At 35.2% G+C, this 22511-nt stretch overlaps 2 protein-coding genes across 3 annotated transcripts in view; one reads left to right on the forward strand and one right to left on the reverse strand.

Annotated features, from left to right (window-relative positions):
• Nucleotides 1–22511, forward strand: part of LOC142339038 (methylglutaconyl-CoA hydratase, mitochondrial-like) — a 398030-nt gene that overhangs the window by 221916 nt on the left and 153603 nt on the right. The window lies entirely within an intron of this gene.
• Nucleotides 1552–18304, reverse strand: LOC142339718 (tetratricopeptide repeat protein 23-like). Of its 2 annotated transcripts, XM_075389944.1 has the most exons (11): nt 17680–18304; nt 14664–14898; nt 14081–14204; nt 9505–9694; nt 8827–8965; nt 8107–8336; nt 7622–7871; nt 6748–6924; nt 3263–3345; nt 2681–2756; nt 1552–1730 (listed from the first exon to the last, which is right to left on the reverse strand). In XM_075389944.1, the coding sequence occupies exons 1-11, from the start codon at nt 17820–17822 to the stop codon at nt 1581–1583; spliced, it is 1797 nt and encodes a 598-aa protein (XP_075246059.1). In that variant the 5' UTR covers nt 17823–18304; the 3' UTR covers nt 1552–1580. The 2 variants fall into 2 exon arrangements, with proteins under 2 accessions (XP_075246059.1, XP_075246060.1); XM_075389945.1 differs by lacking the exon at nt 1552–1730 and having other exon boundaries at nt 2579–2756; nt 17680–18302.

A 22511-nucleotide genomic window follows, 5' to 3' on the forward strand; every position in this document is an offset into this window, starting at 1 on the left:
TTGTACATCACAAAATGTTCTTTTCGATGATAATCAATCCGATTGACCATGTTAATCAAAGAATACCAGTGTACAGTGTTGGTATCGCCACATTCTGTTCAACTTGTAACGGCTGTTCTCCTATCAAAGACAAGGAAAGCTTTACACCGCTTAGTTCGTTCCAGCGGTTTCAAATCTGACGGATATTGTCTTTGCAGTTAACTTCTGTGAACTGTTTTATCCACCATACTGTAGATTACCGATGCAATACTTGATACTTAAAAATTTCAAATAACCTCTTGTTCAGCTTTGCCGAATAACAAATGGCTTTGCTTCAACTAAGCAAATCTCTAAAGTTTCAAATAACCAATTAGTCTCAAATTAGAGGTTTTTCGATAATATCTCCTTAACCACAAATGCCAGTGAGATAAAATTTCACAGGGTTATGGACATTAAAAATGCCTACTATCCGATGTAAAAATAAACAACGCTGGGTAAACTCCGTTGGTTGGGCTCTCTTTTATATTTTATACCCACTCTTAATACGTGGGCAATATACAGAGTTTTGTAAATCTTTGTAACCAATTTCTCAGATTTACCTATCAAGAAACTGGAATCAGCCTGGGCAGCTGGTAAATGAATTCAACAAGAACGAATAATCTATCTGCTCTATAACTCAACTTATTAGAACTTCGTTCCGCAATGTGAAAATTTGAAAATTTCAAAGTCAATTCTATTTTCAATAAGTCAAAAATAAAGTTAAGCTGTACAATCACTTAAAATGATTTACAGAAACAAGACACAGTAACTAGTAATTTACTGCTCAAGTAGCGTGCTTCAATACGCACTTTATGTTAATTTAAAATAACCAAAATTGCGAAATTCAAATGATTTTTGGTAGTTTTTCATGCTCTATTTATACTGCCGTACATGTCAAAATTGCATCTCTGATTGGTTGTAGATCACTATGGCATAAGATTCTCTAAATATACCAATTTTGTGGTTCGGGATTTCTTATACGGTGCACCGCATTCTGAACTGGCCAGAAAATCATCGAATCGGTCATACCAAGTTGGGTATCTCTTACTCCGTTTGAGCTCAATTTGTGTGATTGTCAACTCTTGAATACGTGTCGATAATAGCATAGTTCGAGTTTTAAGTTTCAGTTTTACTTCGTGTATGACAATCGCGTTCTAATAATTGTTATTAAATATAAATGTTGAACAAAATGAAGAAATCCATATAGCTTCGATAGAATGCAGCATCAAATTTCTCTTGTCATGCTATTCTAGCTTTAATGCTTGAAATGGCTCTGAGGCGCTATTCAATTTGGTTGTTGAGCTACTAAGCTCAGCCGCCACACGACCGTTTTTCTAATGGTCAGTATAAGCGATCCCAATGCCGTTTTTTAAATTATGCTGATAACACAGCGATACTGAGTGATAGCCAAATACTTGACAATAGTGTACGTAATCTAGAAGCTGCATTTCAGGTTTGGTTTATTATTTTAAAATTTACTAAGTAAAGATGAATCTGGAGAAACAAAAGATCTTATTTTTGGAATGCATAAAAACAAATAACTAAAGAACCAGGTGATCAATTCAAATGAAGAACAATATCTTGTGTTTTAAATTGAACTCTGAGTCATATCTTAAACTAATATTAACCATATGTTGCTGAATACATCCGTATGGAATCAGTTTCAACACACTGCTGTGTAGCCACCAATTATTCAGCAATTCGTTTCTGGCCTAGAAAAACAGCTAAATAAGGCATTAATACAATTATTTCATCGTAAAAAAATAAATCACCAACCCAATTAATACTGCCAATAATATACTACAAGTTTTTTTTGTTTAGCTTCAGATTGGCTAAGTACATCAAACTTATTTTTAAAGACGAAAGGATGCTTTTGCGGTTACTATTACTAACTTCGGATTTTTAGAAAAATGGACTGACACGATTGTGTCAACAGACAGATCAATTTTGGTATCACTGAATATAATTATTGTACGAAAGACTCCGGATTCATAATTTTTCTCGAAAGTTTTCTCGAAGGACACAGTTCAAGTATACCAAAATACAATAAATTGACGTGCTTTTGCCGTCTTTCTGTGCCCTATTTACCACAATTATAGTTAGCCTGCAGCTCTCATGCCCTGTGGTATATATTCCGGAAATCGCGGGTCGGTTATCAAAACGCGCCCTCCGCCCCACCAGTTTGAAATCCATTTCGCTTTCTGTTCCATTTCAGCTAATTGTCACAACACGATGAATTTTATTTTATTCTATTCAACACAGCATGCGCATACCAGGAAAGTTATTAGTCGTCTCTGGTTGGTTAATGAACTGCTCGTTTGAATTCTGTTCAAGAATACCCCCTTGCAAAAAAGGGGGAATTGTTGAAAAGATCCTTATCTTTGTATATTAAAATAACATTGCGAACATCAGTGGTATTTTCTGCTGCTGCGGCTACTTTTTGGTTAAATTTTGGTCGGAATCTTTTGAGTTCTATGAATTTCTGTTGAAATTTGGTGGGTAAATTTTTCAGAAATGTTGCCAGATTTCGTGGCCTCTAGAAGGCGAATTTGAAAAGAGAGGGAGTGTTTGATTTTTCAAAATAGACAGATAACAAAATTATATCTAACAATCGAAACGAATAATTAATAACATTTATAATTGCAAATCAAATTCACTTTACTTTGAATATGTTATTGAATGCGGGTCTGTTTTGAAGCTGCTTCTCTTTTGACAACTTGTCTCTCATTTGCGGAGATCTGAAACATAGAAAACATAGTTTACTAGTTGACAAAAAACCATCATAAGTACAAAAAAATACATTAGTTTGCGCATAGACATTTTTCACGGGATTAAACAATCAGATCATTACATTTGCATGCAGTCCCTACTGCAATTCTTGTTTTATTCTGTCCAGTGTTTCATTTCTAATGGAAGTCAGCAAAATGTGCTAAAGAGTTGTCTAGTATGTATCGTAAATAGATTTGCACATAATAGTAATTCATGCATACCCGATAATAACTCCAAGGCAAGTTCAGTACTGGTTGAGAGCCAATTCAGAAATTAATTCTCAGTTTTCTCTGAATCAGAGGAAATCAGAGAATATTGGTTCTGATTTTCGTTCTGATTCAGAGAATTTCAGAATTATTGTAAACAGCGTTCTGATTCTGGATTGATAACAAAGAATTCTCTGAGGATGTTCCGATTCAGTACTGTTACTAACTGAACATCAGGTGCGTGATTGGCTGAAAGTGACTTTACTTACTGCTCGATGATGACAACCATTTTCTCAATGTCCTTCACACGCTTTGCAGTTGGTCCCAACAGTAAAATGAAAGTAGTTTGTGCCTGAATCAAACAATATGCAAGTGACGAGCTGCGAAACTATTGTTTACAATCGTTTATGTCTTTCAAAAATTAAATTAATCATACATTTTTATTTTATTTTTCTCTGTGAAAAGAAAACCAAAACAAATTGACTTCAGAACTTTTAAAAAAAATTCCTATCTCGAAGATTTTGTTTAATCCGGATCATGCATTAGGCTCAAAATTAAACTACAATGAACTATAAAAAAAGATGAGTCAACAAAATGTCTGGTCAAAGGCGCAGCGAGTCGGATTCTGGAACAATTTCCAGAAAGAACTTCTTTGGAATTCTCCTATATTTATCTTCTCTCCTAGCTGCACCAAGTCATATCAACTGGTCAATTGAATGGTTTGTAATCTTTTAAATGGCGTATACTACAAATGCCGATTTCGTTAAATTGAAGCTTTTGTTCTTAATTGAATACCTAATTCAATCTTTAATTAAGCGTGAAAATGCCATTTGAGAAGTCCAAGAATGTTCCTCTAATATCATTGAATTTTTGTTCCGAGCCATCTTAACGGAGGGAGGAACTATATACTCAAATGGGTTTTTTTTGTTCAGTCAATTTTGGTCGATCGATATATTCATCGTAGAGAGTTGAGATTGGTATCATTAGAAAGCTTGTCCAGCGTAGAATATGGAAATAAAACGATTTTTTTCATTTTCGTTTTTTACGAGGAGTTATCGAGGTTTAAACTTTGGAGAAAATAGAGTGAGTTCCGTTGATTTTATTCACATTTCCGGGAATTTTTTTTTACTAAAATTTCATTAATTTTTCTGAATTTTGCAAAAATTATTTTAAGAAAATGTTGTTGATTTTATCTTAAGAGACAGAAAAGTTTTATTGTCTATTTTTCTTTTATTTTTTTGTCAAAAATTCTGGCTAAATATTTCAAAATTCAGACTTTTTCATCAAAAACAGCACTAAACAATTTTTTTGGTCCACTTTGATTAAATTTGCAGGAAGTGCACACCCAAACACTACTAACGCGACCTTCGTAGACTAAGTTGGGGGCCATTTCTACTTCAACTTCCGTTGCGAGTTCTCCATAAATAAAAATTGGCCGTTTTTGCTAACTTTACTCGTTGATTATCAAAAACGCAGCTTTCATTTTTGATTTTTACTAACAGAAAATCTATATCTATAAAATTTGAAAAATTAAGTGCTCTTAATGGGAGAGAGACCAGTATTAGCAGAGCTAATTATGAACCAATCTTGGACTGTTAGAGTTCAAAAGTAATTCGGATTGTAATCAGTCGGTCTTTTTTATAAAAAAAACTCGACCTTTTTTTTATATTAACTAAATAACAGAACATTTCAAATCAAAACTCGTTAGTGATGGGTCCAAATCGCTTCCAAATTGGCTCCAAATTAAAGTATCTAGTTTATAACTTGAAAGCTTATGGTCGTTTTGATTTCTTATAAATATGATTTTTAAAAAAATAATGTCTTACTGAATTTTGCCTCAATTTTTCTCTTATCTTGGTCAACTTGTAACTTAGTGTCAGAAATGAAAGAATGCTTCTTCTTCGTTCTGAATTAAAATTTAATTTTCATTGCGGTTTTACACCTTAAGTTATGGTTTTCTGGCTTTGATACTACTAGGTTTCACATTTTTTTTTACTTTTAGTCATTTGCCCATTTTTGACGATTTCTAGTTTTGTCACATTATCAGGCTATATCAGATTATTGGCAATCAAAATAAAGCACAAAAGATAATATCAAAATCCTAGAGGATATAGGCACTATTTTTAACGGCTTCGACAATACTTTCTCGAAGAATTGTACTGGAGTTTTTTTAACTTTGTCTTTAACTGTCGTTTTTACTTTGTCTTTTTAGTCGCATGAAATTTCCTGTACAACTGAAAGGTTTCATTGGCTTTCGTGGCAGAATAGATGGGCAAACATTCTTATATTAAAAGATGGCTGATCGCTTTCATGACTTCGAAAACATTTGTTTTCCAAAATTAAAAAAAAAATACTTTTTAATTTCACCATTTTGTTCCTTTTATTGTCTGTTTGTTACCTAGTCTCGTAAATAACAGGCCAAATATGACAATATTGTTGTCAAGATAATGTGTCAAAGGAATTGGTGTCACAAAATCTAATGTTTTTTAAGAATTTGTTTTGACTCTACTTGCTTCGACACGGGTTTTTCACAAAAAAAAGTAAAAATTCTTTTGGCTTTTGTCATATTTTACGTTCTTTTTGTACACGTAGGATATATTCTGGATAACTTAAGGTCTCATGAACTTCTTTTGGAAGAATAAACGAACCTAATTAATCTTTTCATATTGTATTTAATGGCTTTCATGTCTATGGAAATAATTTTTAACAAGTTTTTTTTTAATTTTGATTATTTTTCTTTTTGTCGACTTGTTACCTGATTGTATTAATGGTCACAAAATACACTATCGGTGTTCAAAGAAGGTGCAATCAAACATATTTTGAGGTCTAAAGTATGGGTTTGCGGCTTCGAAAGCGTTTCCTGTCAAAATTTAATTGATTTTTTGTTTGTTGTCTATTTGCTGTTCTTTTTGTAACCGCATAAAAAATGAATAACGACAGCTTTTAATTCTCATCTGTAGAAGCACTGATAATTGTAAACCTATGGGAAAATTAGTTCATTTCTAATGGTTTTCCGGATCTTTTCCATTTGTGCCCCCCCCCCCCCCCGTACTGAGGGGGCACAAACGGAAAAGATCCGGTTTTCCTTTAATTGTTTTAAAAAGAAATAAGCGAATTTATCTAACGCTATTTTGACTTCGCTATTAAGTTTTGTTTTTTAAAACTGACTTAAGTTTTTTGATATAATTAATGTTTGATGTTGTTTGATTTTGCTGTTCGTCTTGACTAGCTTTCTTAATTTTGGCATACTTCATGAATATAATGCATCATTTTGTGCTTCACTGAGTTACTTGCTTTGGGGGCTATCTTTTTGTTCATACACTATTTTTTTCGAAAAAAAAACTTGAATTTTGGGGATTTTCTATCTGTTCCTCATTTGGTAGACAATTATGCTAAAATTGTGGATGAGCGGGATCGAAACCTTATGTGCGATCGCACATTACCGAGCCTCCTTGTTCAGATTAACTATTCAGATTAATTAGATCTATCAGTTTTTAGTTTTGGTAAATCTCCTCTAATAGCCTCGCAATTCTTTTCAATCTCTTCTCATTAATTTGCACATATCAATTGATACAACTAAACAGTTTTCCCAAAAAACTATCAAAATTGAATGCGCAGAGAAATCGTGCAGACAGATGTCGTTTGAAAAAAAAAAATCACCCAATTACGCCAAGAAACCGCCCGTCATGTTTTATCGGAAACTATTAAGTAGCAGTGGTGAGTTTTACTATCGATAAGCAAATCTAAAATTAACTTTTTTGAGATGTTTGTGTGCCTCTTCGAAGTTGCCCTGGGATAGACAGATTGTTCCAAGTGTCTGTTGTGAGGCTGCTGTCTCTTCACTCGTGTCTCCGAACACTTCAATTTTACTCTCCAGAACAGACTTTGCAAACTTAGAAGCGGCCTCGAAGTTTTTCAATTTCACGTTGATCTAAACATAAGAATTTGAAGGTACGGTTAGAGATCTTGGTTGTTTACACAACGAACGAATAATTAATTTGTTTTGGTCAAAGAAACGTCTCGGTAAATGTTATTTTATTATAAGTTATAGTATTCAGTGATGGGGGTAATTAGTTTCTCAAACAAGAGTTAAGTGGAAACGGATCTTGCGGAAAGATTCATTGCCCTCCCTTTACGCTGATCAGATTTGCGATGATCCAGACCATGGCAACATCTGGTCAGACTATTTTCTTTTTTTTTCTCCGAGTTTTTTCAAAGTTACCAGGTCTATATCTCACTTCGAGCGCAGGAAAGTGGCTGTCCTCTGTGATCAGAGGTCACATTATTTTTGGACGGTCTGATGAGAGGTCAATTTGGTATTGGTCGGTCCGGTCTCATTAGAGGTCACTTATGGTCTATGGTACCTCAACCTAATTAATGAAAACTGCTTTCCAAAGTTTCCGAGAAAAGAAAATCTTTCAAGATTATGAGTTCCGCTAGAAAGTTTATGAGTTATATAACCTGTGTAATAATCCCAGGATTGTTTACAAGTCAGATTCTAGAACATTGAAATGTTTGTTAATTTTGGCCATTATTCATATCTTGCAAGATTCTTACAATAACTTTGCAAGTTTTAAATCCGCCCATCAGTGGGGGGAGGGGGGATATGTGTGAAATCATGTTCGTACCTTGGCTAACTGCTCAGTAACTCTGATAGTGTCAGCATGGTTAACTCCCTTCAGCTGCAAGAAGATATCAGCCGACTCAGTGAAGTATGTCTCCGCAGATCTGAGAGCATCTTCGGCTGTCTGGGAATCACTTGTCTGGTTAGTACTGCGCCCTGTAGTTCCTGATTGTTTTGGGGATGTGGCTATTGTGAGGTAACCCTGGGCTACAACTTCAGCCGTTTTGGCCGTTTCTGATGACGATCCCGGATGGCTGAAATTAATTTCAGCTCAATGAAATTTGGTTTTGTTCCGGTTGTGACACCCAGTTCGTTATGCAACCCCCCCTTAAAAAATTCCAAAATATGATTTTTTGTGACTCGTATTATATTTTTAGGGTGCAGCCAGCGATTTAAATCGCCATAATCAGAAAGAATGATTGTGAAAAATTGCAAAATAATTTAAAAAAACACACGCCTTGATAAAAAGAAAACTGAAATCAAACTAACTTTGCAGACGCTATCGAATGCGCATGAAGAAAGTGTTCAATCGCTTTCTCGTGTGAACAGCTGTTATTTTCTGTCCCTGTTGTGTAATTTTGCCTCGAATGCGAGGGCGAGTTCTTCTGTGCTTGCTGGTCGACTGACAATCCAATCTGATGCGCTTTTCCCAGCTCTGTTAGTACTGGAATCAACAGGTCAGAATCATCTCCGTACATTTTGGCTGATAGCTCCAGAACCTGCGAAAAGTTTCTCGCATTGCGGCTGTACTTAATCGTGGTAACTGTTACTTATAATATACCCCTTATAATATACCCAATGCCATAATACCCAACGTCATCTCGGACCTAAAGCCGAGTTCATTTCAGTGCTGAGCGAGTCTTATTAACAATGATCAAGTAACTTCATACACTTGTCAGTCTTGTACACGTCTTGACCAAAAACTTGGCAACTCTATCTAAACCCAAGTCTCGGCAGGTCTGCAAAATATCCAAATTAGCCAAAGAATTATAGAAAAGAGGCTCAGAAAAAAAATAGCCAAAAATTGGCGAAAATAGATCCGCGCAAGCATAAGTAATCAAACTTCACAGTCCACTCATAGCAATTACACTTACGTTTTCTCGCTATTAGATGTGACCAGGAAAGCTTAAAACCACTATTCACTATTGTAAGGATAGCTTACCCCCCCCCCCCAAGACAACGCAAAAACGCTTTGTAAGAACAAGAAACCTGTTCAAAACATGTGACAGCTTTGTCTGCATTCCTCTGTGCAAAATATAGCCGACCTAGAGCAGTGGCTATAGAATGGTCTGTCTTCAACATGGCAGAAGGGTCCACTATACTGCTGTTGTTCCTCTCACGTGAACACCTACAACCAGCAATTTATTTTTTAAGGAAAAATGCAAATTAAAAATCTTAGAGACCTTAGGTTAAATATAGTTCAAAAATATCAATAATGAGACATGATCATGTTTTTTAAATTACATATTTATTATATCTTTTATCGAACCAATCTATAGACTGCAGTCAGCCTAAGAAATAGTTTGAAAACTAGAAACGTCTCTTGTGTAGAATATTTATTAAAGTAGTCGAAAACTGGGAAACCATAGTAATTTTCAGATTCATTGCTTATTTATTTCTAATTAAAAATGAGCTATAATGGCATCATGTCTGATTATTTTCTGGTTAATTGTGATAATGAGTCTAATTATAATTGAGCACCTCAACTTATATTGAAAAATTTTTCCTGTATCTACCAATAAAAAACGTTTCCCCAATGTGGTGGTAATAAATTCACTGCTAAAATGACTGTTTTTACGACACTGCATCACACTGACAGCTTGAATTTTAAGCATTTTTATGATGCTTAAATTCAATTTAAAGAACTTTGTTTTTTCAATTTTTTACCTGTCTGCTCTGTTGAGCGCACTCTCTGCCTCCTCAAATTTTTTCAGTTTGGTAAGAGATCTTCCCAGAATGAGGAAGAGATTCAGCTTCACAATAAGAAGATTGTCTCTCTGGGATGGGTTTTGTTGAGATATCTGAGTTATCATTGTCTTGGCTGTTTCACAGTGCTGCTTAGCTTGCTCTGCTAGACCTGAAACAATTTTTTTTAATATTAATTTAGGAAACACCCACCGATGGTCATTAAGGGCTTGACAAGGCATGCTTAAGAGACGCTCTAAAACGAAAGATGATTAAGAGCTTTTAGTTCATCGTTTATAGTTTCTTGCTCTGATAAGTTTGTACTCAACTATTTATCCTCAAAGTCAATCACTTTTATCCGACCTTCCTTGCTGCGACACAAAATGCCAACCCAGGTCGAGGTTTTAGGGATAAAAACGCTAAACTGTTTCAATGCGTCTCGCCGTATTTGTTCCGGCCCCACTTGTGGGGGGGGGAGGAACTATATACTCAAATGGGTTTTTTTTGTTCAGTCAATTTTGGCCGATCGATATATTCATCGTAGAGAATTGTGAGTGGTATGATTGAAAAGCTGTTCCAGTGTGAAGATTTTTTGAATTTCGTTTTTTTTTTTCGAGGAGTTATCGAGGATTGAAGCTTTGCGTGAACACGGGAGATTTGGCATGACTTTGTTCACATTTAGTGTAATTTTTCTTCACATTAAGATATTTTCTATAAAGATAGTATTTCAAATTTACATTTCATGCCACAAAATGAACCAATTCTGTGTTCCTAATAGACTGAAGGCGATAAAAAGACTAGTTTTGATCTCATAGGGAAGTTCACTATAAAAAAATCGAATTCTGTTTGAGAGCTCTTTTTTTACAAAACTTTTCAGTTTTTTTTTGTTTTTTTAAGTAACCTAATGACTAGTCTTTTTTCATATCGAGGTTCCTATAATGAAAAATCTTATTTACAGTCACATGATAAACAATGAAGAAGAGGTTCAACTTCAAGGAAACGCTCATGTATTTTTTGTCTTTGACTCCGAATTTTCGAAATTTTTAATGAAATTTGGTTTTTCTTTTTGATATGTAACTAAATTTTGGGAGCCCTATCGCATAAACTCGCTAACTAAAAATTCAATCAGTTTTCTAATGTGTCAAAAGTAAACCTTTATAGTGCTTTGAGTGGACAGCTAATGGCTTTCTAGACTTTAAAAAGCTTTCGAAATTTTTTTCCAACAATAAAGAATAGTAAAAATATTTTCATGAAAAGTAAGTCATTTTCAGTAATGACAGGAGACAGGACCCCAACCGTTTATACTGCAATCAAAACTAATCTGGTAAGCGGTTTTATATGCTAACTATTGGTTTCATGACTTCGAAAATACGAGTTTTCGTAATTTCAAAAAAAAACTTCGGTTTTTTTTTAATTTTTGGTTCCTTTTGAAATATTATCTCATTATGTTCGCATTGACAGCCACAAGCCCCATTGGCTTAATAAAGAACTCCAATGGATCCTAGATAAAATTTTTCAGATAAAAGTTTTGGTTGAAATGACTTCGGCACTTTCTTCTCAAATTTCCGCAGAAGTTAATTTGGTTTTTGCCTGTTTTTAACGTCTTTTTCATAATCATAGGACTTATTGTGATGTCTTATTAATGACATAATGATGATAAACATCATGTTCTGGCAATTGAAGCATAGCGTAATGTCTTTTTTTACTTCCGTTGAGAGTTCTTGAATTTAATGGCTGTTAAGACTTTAATAAATTATTTTTTTGGATTTTTTTGGACATTAATTAATCTTAAACTTATTTTCGTGAATTTTGAGTCAGTAACAGTTATGACATGACCTCCTTTTTTCTACTGCAACTGAAAAGAATCTTGCTAGTGGTTTCGTCTTCTAACAACTGATTTTTTGACTTCGAGGCCTCGAGTTTTTTTAAATTTTTGTATTTTTTTTGTAATTTTGGTTCACTTTGAAATTTCATCCCCTTAACCTAATATTGATAGTTCTCAGTGACTTAAAAAGGCGTTCAATTGATCGTGGATAAAATTTGCAGAGAAAATTTTTTGTTTTAAATGGCTTCAAAAATTTCCTGCACTTTTCCACTGAATTTTTGGTTTTTGCCTGCTTTTGTTGTTGTTTTCATAACCATAAGACATATTTTGACGTCTTATTAATAAACTAGGAATGATAAACATCCTTGTTTTCTTATTGAGGCTTAACTTTGCGTATTTATTGATTTCTGTTTTCGAGCTATTGTATTTAGTGGCTTTTAAGACCTAAAAAATAAACATTTTTGGACACTAACCATTAATGAAGTTTTTCATGAACTCAATGTTCGTTTCAGTAACGTCAGGACCAACCTTCTTTTTACTGCATCGGAAACTACCCTGGGAAGCGGCTTTTCCCGCTAAATATTTGTTTTATGGCTTCGATGCCACAAGCGCTCATAATTTCAAAAAAAAAGTTTCAATTTTTTTTTTTGGAATTATGGCTTCTCATCTCATTATCCTAATATCTATAGGTCACATTGGCTTATAAAAGACGTCCAAAAAAGGATCACAGATAAAAAGGGTTCAGAGAAACGGGTTTGGTTTAAATGGCTTCGACACTTTCTTCTGGGACTTTTCTACTGGATTTTCGGTTTTTGCATATGCTTGTTGTTGTTTTCATAATCATAAGACTTATTGTTATGTCCTGTTATTGACTTATTGTTGACAAACACCCCTGCTTTCTCATTAAGGCATAACTTAGCGTATTTTTTGTCTCCCGGTTAAAGCCATTGAATTTAACGGGGTTGATATTAAGGGATTTCTCAAAAATTTCGTGGTTTTATTATATTTGTTCAAACTTGTTGATCTTTTGAAGTCATGTTTTTAAAAATTATGAGAACTCCATCGCTGCTAAATATTTATTTGAGATTACAAAGTTTTTTACTAATTTTTCTTTTCTTGGCTTCGACACTTTTCCTCGCTCAATTTTTTTGAGTTTGCTGTTTTTGCCTTTTTTAAATTCTTCATGTAGTCGTAAAATGTTGACTGGTCGCATAGGCTTTTAATTGAGGATTCAATGTATGATGTTGCCAATGCACTCAATTTAGCCGAATAGTAGTAAAGTTTACGATGTTGTTTGTTCTAAAAGATTTTTTTTTACTTTTCAGTTTTTGTTCTTTTCGTCAACTTGTAATTTATGCTCATCCTTGAGAGGTTCCATCCAATTTTTTTAAATTCAGAAATTATTTTTCCATTGATATCAAGTTATAATTGATATTTTGTTTGTTGGACAATATGCGTTTTCTTAAGAGTTTTTTGAGTGGTCAATATTTGTGTTTATTTTTCTCTTCTTTTATCATATTCGCTGAAAAATTTTTATTTTTGCTTATTTTGTTCTTTATTTTCTCGTAATCTTTTTAATGGCAGATCTTGTGAACGCTGTATTGAGACATGGTATTATGAAACTCCTTTAGTAGTTCGATTTTGTAACGATTTTTTATAATTCAAACGTCTATTTTTGATTATCTCTTTTATCTCTTCATTTGGTTGACAATTAAGTCAAAAACGTAGATGAGCTTGGGTCGGAACATCATGTGCGAACGCACATTAATGAGCATCCTTGTTGTGTTGTATTTACGGTAATACGCGGGGCGGGGAGGGGGTGGTGTTGACTGTAGGTTATGTGACCACTAAGCTGTGGGGAGGGGCTGTACGTTATCTGGGGTGGGGGCATTTTTGCATGGTTTACAATAGTGGATGTGTAGTTTTATTTCTGAGAATTGATCGAGAATTTTGGCTATGGGACAGGAGTAAAATGGTTTTTAAGTATCATGGGCCAGTACTGATCTTGACTTGCAGTTTAGTCCTGGGCACAAAGTTTTTTTTTAAAATCTAGTAAAAACCAAACCTGGTTCCTAGTGAAAATGTGCCTCATAATTACTACGAATATTATACCTTTTTTCACCGGCAGTTTTAGATTATTTCCTTGTAAAACAGTCACCGGTAAAAATTACATCAGGAAGAAGATTTCAAATTATTTTAAAATCATCATCCGCTTCATATCATGTTTAGTCGGAGGCTATCAAAAAATAAGCAAATGATTGTGTAATCATACGCAATATTGTTCTCTGGTCTAATCAGTAGCGATTTTTGTACCAGACAATGTGATCAGAGTCGCTACTTGTCGGACATGGAGCATATAGTCATACAGTCTCATAAAGTTGCAACGCTATCGAACGTTTCAAAGATGAAAGTTCAAATTTAGTACGTTCAGAGATGAGTTTGTTGTTCTTTTGCATGTTGAAAGTTGTGCGAGCCTTCGCTTGCGTTTCAACTTTATGGGACTGACTATACATCGTCGACAATCTGATGCAAATCAACCGGGTATATAGTCAATCTCGAAAAGTTGCAACGCTATCAAACGTTTCAAAGGTCAAAATTCAAATGCACATACATCAGCGCTTCGTTGTGCATGTCGGGAGTTTTCGAAAGCTCGCTTGAGTTGCGACTTTATGGGACTAACTATAATGAAATGACAGATTGCTAGGGTACATTAATTTGTTTACGCTTTTGTACCTCTGAGTTCGAGATAGTCTTTCGCCAGAGATACGTAAGCCTCTGGTACCCTCCAGTGTCCATCTCCAAACACGATTCTGGTCAGGGCCAGCACCTTCACTCTCTCCGCCACAGCCTCCTCGACCTAAAGGTCACATTAGTTTTGGAAATCTCGCGATTACCGAATATAAAATGACAAAAAACTCGATTTTCGCATTTATATAAAAAAATTTGTGATGATGAAAAATGGTTCATAATCTTGTTATGCTTAATAACAAATACACACGTAGGCAGTTTATGGATTGCAGAATTTACAAAAATTTCTTTCCAGATATTCCATAACTTTTATTCTCTGATTTTGTGATTAAAACCGAACTTAACATTTGTTTTGTTCAAATTTCTTTTTTAACCTCAAAGTTTTAAATCACAGCTCAGAAAATGTAATCTGAATTGCTAAGTTTTGAGTTGTTCTATGATCACAATAAAAACTCACAGCACTAATAAGTACAAAATTATTTACTAAATGAGCACAGACAGCGAGTATGACTTAAAGCTAACCCTGAATTCAAATTGGTAGAATTATAAAAAAAAAATTGTTTTCAACCTTGTTCCTGAGTGCTAGCTTTGTCGCCCTTTCATTGGCCAGTTTCAGCAACTTATCAGGAGGAGTCAAATCAACATCAACGTGTTGACCACGTCTGCCTTGTTCACCCTGTACCCCGGAAACCCTCATGCTCACAATGTGGTGACCTCTAGTACCACCTTCGTCAACGTCATCAGAGTTCCTTCCCTCTTCATCATCCGTGGTTGTATTCAGATTGCTGCTTCCTCCGTTCTCACTGAAAAGATGATTCTGTGACGCCCATGATTGGTAGCTCCTGGCTCTTTCTCAAAATTCAGGCTGGCATTTTTTTTACCAGACAAAATTGCCCTATGATATCATACCATGTTTCCAGTCACAATACACCATATGACCTAAACTGGTCCAATCATAGCGCAAATTCTGCTCTTGTCGTGGTCTCGATTTAATTTAAAAGACCGTTTTCAAACGATATAAGGCATTACAAGAAGTTGCTCGACAGATCTTTGCTATGAAAAGAAATTTTTTTTTCCGTTTGTACCCCCCTCAGCTTTGTCGATGCATATTATTTGCACCCCCAAGCACCTGTGTCATATTTATACATTATGATGTACTATGTAATGGCACGCTCTGTATATGGTGGGAGAAAAACGGTAGTAGGGGAGGTGGGCACAAACGGAAAAATCCCTAACTTCTTATACAAAGTCGCAAAGTCGTCGCGAGATCCAATTGAAGATTGAATTATTGGGTCAATCTCTTTTATTTTTTCTCTCAGGGAAACCTATGTGCCGCGCACAGATTCGCACGACCAGTTGTATAACGCATACCTGTACACGCAAAGTTTTAGTGTATAGCCCTCTTATGCCATGTTTGAGGTAATTGGGGGCAGGTTATTAAAGCAGACCCCAGATGGGCTCTTTATAGAGCCTTAAAGTATAAAAATTAAGGGCTACCTATATCTGCGCGTGAAACAGACTTAACTATTTCCCCTCAGACTAACCGACTCAGTTAAACAGTAAAGACAAGCATTAATTTTTTTGTTGAGTAAGGTACAACCATCGGAGTCACATTTAGTGGAGATACACATTTAGTGCAGCTGTCTAATAGACTGACTAGAGTCAGCGGTGCAAGCTCTATATTAAAGAGAAAAGTTTTCTCAGTCTGTGATTGGCGGAGAGCACTTATTCCGCATTTCCGTCTGCTGCATCAATCCGGGGGTTGCGAGTTTTTCACCTGAATTTTTAAATGCAGCTTAAATTGGCTGAATGTGCATGTCCCTGTCGAGTAATTAAGTCGATGACTAGAGTCGTCATTAGGTATTCCTGCTGCGTGAAGTGCATGACTAGAGTCGTCAGTAAACGGTGCACATCCTATCGGCTGCAGAGCCAGTAATGACGCCAGCTACAGGTTATAATGGCCATTGATGTCAATCTTGTTGTCGTATCCATCTGTCTCCCACTTTCATCTAGTGAGGATGTGTTCCCAGCTGTGTGGAAGGTTGTAGTCTGTAGTCTCTGTCGGTGTCACAAATCGATTTCTTTTCATCTCTAGTTTAGTACGGTTTGCTCCAATCGGATTGACCAGCTTACCTTCTGGTTAGAATTCAACTTTAGCAACTGTGAAAAACTCAATCCTCTAAATTTTACTATTTTAATTCTTTCTGGGTAAGATGCAACCAGATTAAAGAGGAAATTAGGAGTTGTTCCGTTTTCTTCAGTTGTGGAAAGAAATATTATATAGAAGAAGAATTTATTCATATGAGAATAAATTATGTAAAGGAACAACTGAAATTCAAATTTTGAGTTTGTGGGAGCAGTGCGTCTCGGAGACGGGGCAATAACCCAGACAGATAGAACTGTGGCCCACAAGTAGTGCTCATAGTCGAAGTTCGGAGCTTGATGGTCACAGTCCCCGAAAATTTTGACTAACTCTGGATTCATTGCGAGACAAGAAGCATGAGCCCGAGGACAGAGATCAATGTTAAAGTGTGTTTGCATGGCAAGGAGATGGTTGCGTAGCTCTTTTTCCTCCAGCGGTGGCTCTCTGTCTGCTAATTTGTCTGCAATCAGTCATTGTAGAGGAGTTTAAATGTTTAACCGTACATGCATTTTCTAGCGCCTCCATCTACATATCGATTGGTACTAAGATGGGCCGGTGAAACCTCGCATTTGGGAAGGAGTTAGTAAATTTTAAATCAAAATTGGATTTCAGTCAAAATTTGGGAAGAAGCTGGTAGTTTTTAGATTAAAATTCGATTTAGGTCAAAATGTTTCAATTTTACTTCGCTTTTTCGCAGTTCGATCAAAAATGTGTAATTTAGATGTTTTTGCGACCTGACCTTTGTGTTCATGTACTGTAGACGTGAGCTGACTTGCATCAATGGACTGTTGTATTTGAATTGATGCGGTACAAAAAGATATTCATGATAGCTCTATATAGAGAAGAAAGAAAACATAGTCTTCTCAATCTCTGATCGGTGGAGAGTACACATTCTGTACTTCCGTCTGCTGCATTAAACGTTACATGACCACAAAGAGAACCGCAGGGTTCCAGCATTATAGACCCCTTAAACTGTGTTCAATTACGGTTTTGAGCAGGATTTGGGGCGGGGATCGGTTGCTGAGTGTGTGGGTGGGTTGTTTGAGGTTACATGGGTTACAGAGGGGGGGGGGGGAATCAGATTCAACTGTTGTTTCCAATAGGTAGCTTTTGGTGCCACAATTAAGGGGTCTCTCTCCACAAGCCCCCCACCCCCTAGTTATCATATAACCATATAACGTGTAGTCTCCCCCACGCCCAATCATGTTAACTATTACATAATGGGAGGGGTCTATAATTTTTTTCTGGGCTATAATGGGAAAGACCCAGAACGGGTCTTTCCCATTATAGCCCCCCATGAAAATATAGCCCCCATTATGGTATTTCTACCATGATTGGGGGGCTATAGGTTATCTGACCACTAAGCTGGGGGGGGGGGGCTATAATGGGAAAGACCCAGAACCCAATTGGAACCTGCGCTTTACTATAGAATACAACTCACATTCCAGAATCGTTGTTCCCGGTCGAGTGTCCTAGGTTGATTTGACTGTCATCAGCTGCGGATCTGCTGGTTGCCGTTGACATCATCTGAGACGTGGCTGTCTCTTCATCTTCATCTATCGAATAGTCACTCTTGTCCGACATACTGTCCGATTTCTTTTTAAGCACGAGTTGATCGTTTTCAGAACCAAGTAAAGTTATAGTCAGTCTATGGTTCCATCATTTCTGGATAATATCCAGGTTTAGCAGCATAGAAGAGTCGGGGATAAAAGCTATACTTTTGTTCTTAAATATGATGAAATTCATAAAAAGAAACTAAATCGAAATAACGGTTCTCGTTTTTTTTGTACTGCTATTTTCGTTCGAGAAGATACTATTTTCAAACTCCAATTAAAGCCCTTCTAAATTCATCACGAAAACGAAAATAAAGAAATTTTAGTGTTGCAACGCTCTCTCAGCTAAATAGCAGTTTTGTAGGATGAAAAAACTACTTCAATACCTGACAAAATTTTTGCAATATCTTCAAAATTTACAGCAGTGCAGCCAAATCTGCCAAAACAAAGCGGCTGAATTTAAAAAAAAAACTACAAGCAAATAAATGTGTTCATTGTTCAATAGGTCTGCCACTTCAAAACCATTCTGGACAATACACTATGTAATTTTATTATTTTTATTCACTGCTTTTTTAAAACGCACGTGCAACGTAAGTGTACGTTGTATGCGTAGAGTACTCGAGTACAATATGACTGTAAACCTTCTTTTTAAATCAGCCGTGCAGATAAGTGAGATGAGAAAACTCAACTGGGGTCTTTCCTATTATAGCCCCCATTATGGTATAATTATCATGTTTGGGGGGGGGGGGGGCTATAGGTTACCTGACCACTAAGCTGGGGGGGGGGGCTATAATGGGAAAGACCCCTCACCTGTTCAGTTGTTCATAAAACTGGAATCTATTGTATATTAAACATGTGAGGTATCCTCTAATATCATTCCTCTAAGCCCCCCCCCCCCTCTCCGCGATGTAATCTAGCGATCTATATTTGATAATTTTACAACCTTGTTGGCAGGTTTATTGCACGGGCTAGTCCCACCATCATCTCTTCCTCATAGGTTACATGGGATGAAAAATCTTGGTAATCATACATGTATGGTTTCAAGTCAAACAAAAATTCAGATTTTTTCTGTTTATGCCCCCCCCCCCAGTACATTATGCACCCCTGTTACGGAGCACGTGTCATTACCCGGGTCATCGATCATACAATTTTCTTGGAATTCGTACTAGGTCACGTATGATTCTTAGTAATCGCACTAGGTCATATATGATTTGTATGATTTCTTGATAGTCATACAAATATCATACAAAAAAAACCTACTCTCAAAAGGCTTCAGTCGCTATGCTCTAGTTTACTGATACGGAAAAAATCAATCAAAGATGCATAAAGCTTAGGAAATAATTTTTTCTCTTAGTAATCATACTAGGTCTTATATGATTTGTATGATTTCTTAGTACTCATACAAGGATCATATGAGGAATCGGACTTTTAATAACTCTAGCGGTTTTCAGAAGCAACAAATAAAACCATCTATGGCACTTCAGTGGGTTAAAAAGCAAAAAATGAAAAATGATTTCCTTGGTTCCATGCAAGGATCATAAATGATTTCTTTGGTTCGATGCAAGGATCGTACTAGCAAATACGTTATGATTTCTATGACATCATATATAGTAGTATATAGGTGAGCGACACTCAACGGGGGGGGGGGGGGTGACGACCCCCATGTATTAAGATTGGTTATAGCGGTTTTTGGCCAATTAGGGTCGTCCCTAATGTATTCAGATAGGGAATAGAATCTAGGGGCGCCAACATGTATTAAGATAGGGTATAGGCTCCATGTATTAAGATTAGGTTCCATGTATTAAGATTAGTTATAGCCGCCGACATGTATTAAGATTAGTTATAGCCGCCGACATGTAATAAAATAAGTTATAGCTGCGGACATGTATTAAGATTAGTTATAGCCGCCGACATGTATTAGGATTAGTTATAGACGTTGACATGTATTAAGATTAGGAAGGGGATCTAAAGTATTTTTTACAGATTTTTTGCAGTTTTTGCAGAATTTTTTGCAAAATTTTTCTGTTTTTGGGTTAAAATTACGTCATAGTAGCTGCTCGGGGTCAATAATTTGGCCGGTAATGACCCGCGCGTACTGGATTAGCTTTCTAGGATCCGCACCATCAGGGGTTTTCCAGGGTATTTTTGCAGAATTTTTGCAGAATTCTAGCAAAATTTTGCCTCCTTTTTGCATTTCAAGCCAGGTGTTGATCAAATACTTGATTCTGATTGGTTGAAAATACCAATTTAAAAAAAGAAATGAGTTGAAACAAGGCAAAAGCACACACAGATTACACATTTAGCAAAAATACAAAATAAAAACAATTAAAATGATCAACAAATTAAAAGTTGACTAGTACTATACAACTTTCGTCAGAGTGAACAGTTTGCTTTGTGGTGCAACTTTTTAGCATTAAAATACAATAAAAAGCTCAAAATTACGCTAAAATGATGTCAAACAGCATAAAATCTGCTAAATCGAATCAAACTTTACAAAACTTTTACTGAAAACTGAAGTCAAAAATTCACAATTTAACCTAGATTTAAGATGACGTATAGCCGAAATAAAACAGCAAGATGGCGCAGTGGTAGCTCATAGTAAGATGGCATGCTCATAACCCAGAGGTCGTTAGATCGAAACTACCTCTTGCTAACCTGACATTGTCACAGTACTAGACAACTCGTAATCGCTCAAAACTTGAAAAATGTCAAATAATAGAAAAGCAGATGAACTAGAAATTAAAAAATAACAGACACAGTATAAACTAAGCACATTAAAATACATGCTCAATCTAGGATTTACATTGAAAAAGTATCATTAATTTGAAAACTGATGCACAATTATCCGAGTGGGTTAATAAAGTCGATAAAAAGAACAAATTGCGTAGCTAACTGAGTAATAGACACAATTATTAAAAAAATAATATCGACTTTATTAGTCAGCATGTTCTGTTTGTTCTTTTTTTCCACTCTATATACATCGAATCAGGAGAACTACTACCCGCACTCAATAAAAAGCTATTTTTAAAACGTGCTTATTCGATTAGCTGGTTAGAATCTATGCTAAATATTTAGAAAAAGGATATTTTTAGCAATTTATTGTATTTTTTGTCATAGAGTGCTCTTTTCTATATGCTCTAGACTAAGTTAAGTACCTGATTCTGATTGGTTGAAAATACTGACTTTCATAAAACAAATGAATTAAACCAGTACAAATATAGAAAGATTATAATATGAGCAAAATACTATATCAAGACCACAGAATACTGATCAACAATTAAAAGTTGACTAGCGCAATATAATTTTCGTCAAAGTGAACAGTTTGTGATGCAGATTTTCCCAAATAATATACACTGACAAATTTTGAAATCACGCAAAATGGATATCAAATGGCATAAACTATAATAAAATGAAGCAAACTTGAAAGTTTTTAATTCTTTCCGAATACGAATACAAACTGAAAATTTTTTCGCGCATCAACTATAATAAATTGAAGCAAACTTGAAAATTTTTAATTCTTTCCGAATACGAATATGAAATGAATTTTTTTTTTCGCGCATTATTGTTAAAAAAATAATATCGACTTTATTAGTCAGCATGTTCTATTTGTTCTTTTTTTCCACACTATATACATCGAATCAGGAGAACTACTACCCGCACTCAATAAAAAGCTAGTTTTAAAACGTGCTTATTCGATTAGCTGGTTAGAATCTATGCTAAATAATTAGAAAAAGGATATTTTTAGCAATTTATTGTATTTTTTTGTCATAGAGTGCTCTTTTCTATATGCTCTAGACTAAGTTAAGTACTTGATTCTGATTGGTTGAAAATACTGACTTTCATAAAAACAAATGAATTAAACCAGTACAAATATAGAAAGATTATAATATGAGCAAAATACTATATCAAAACCACAAAATACTGATCAACAATTATAAGTTGACTAGCGCAATATAAATTTCGTCAAAGTGAACAGTTTGTGATGCAGATTTCCCCAATTAATATGCAATGACAAATTTTGAAATCACGCAAAATTGATATCAAATGGCATAAACTATAATAAATTGAAGCAAACTTGAAAATTTTTGATTCTTTCCGAATACGAATACAAAATGAAAATTTTTTTCGCGCATCAAATATAACCAATTTTGTTACAAATTAAAGGCGATCAGAAAAAGGACACCTGAAATACTAGTACACACAATTTGTTGTCAACTAGTACAAAATGAGTTGATTGGAAACAAATTTTGTGAAGAAATGTGGCTCTCCACGAGAATTTCTCAAGACAGGCAATGAAAGCAAAAGACTTTGCGCATTTCACTGGAAGATTTCTATCGAGAGCAGGCATTGTTAAGTTAGTTCAAGAAGAATAGAGTAAAATTCAGGTAAATTGCGGAACAACTGAATCTGAAAAAACAGAAAGTATATTGATTAAATGCTGCTATGTAACTTTGAGCTACTCAACGATGACTCATCACTTTAATATATGGAAATGACGTCATTTATATTTTTAAATTCAGAATTCATGGAAAAACATTCTAGAAGATTGATATGATCCAAGTGCGACTGTTCTGCATATAATTAACTAACTTTCACTTTCAATGTACAAATTCATTCCTTGGCGAAAAATTCGAACTTTACATTTTTTTCTCTTTTTTCTCTCATTCTTATTTGTTAACCTTTACTTGAATTTTTCTTTTCCCATAGAGATTATTTCACC

Source organism: Convolutriloba macropyga, chromosome 5 (assembly GCF_964194025.1).
Source record: "Convolutriloba macropyga chromosome 5, txConMacr16.3, whole genome shotgun sequence".
Classification (NCBI taxonomy): domain Eukaryota; kingdom Metazoa; phylum Xenacoelomorpha; order Acoela; family Convolutidae; genus Convolutriloba; species Convolutriloba macropyga.

Bases quoted from the DNA above. Each gene is read 5' to 3' on its own strand.
- LOC142339718 (XM_075389944.1), bottom strand. From the start codon at position 17,822: ATGTCGGACAAGAGTGACTATTCGATAGATGAAGATGAAGAGACAGCC. The intron at 14,205-14,663 runs GTTGAAAACAAT...TGTGACCTTTAG, and splicing joins AGCTAGCACTCAGGAACAAG to GTCGAGGAGGCTGTGGCGGA. The intron at 2,757-3,262 runs GTAAGTAAAGTC...TCTATGTTTCAG, and splicing joins ATGGTTGTCATCATCGAGCA to ATCTCCGCAAATGAGAGACA.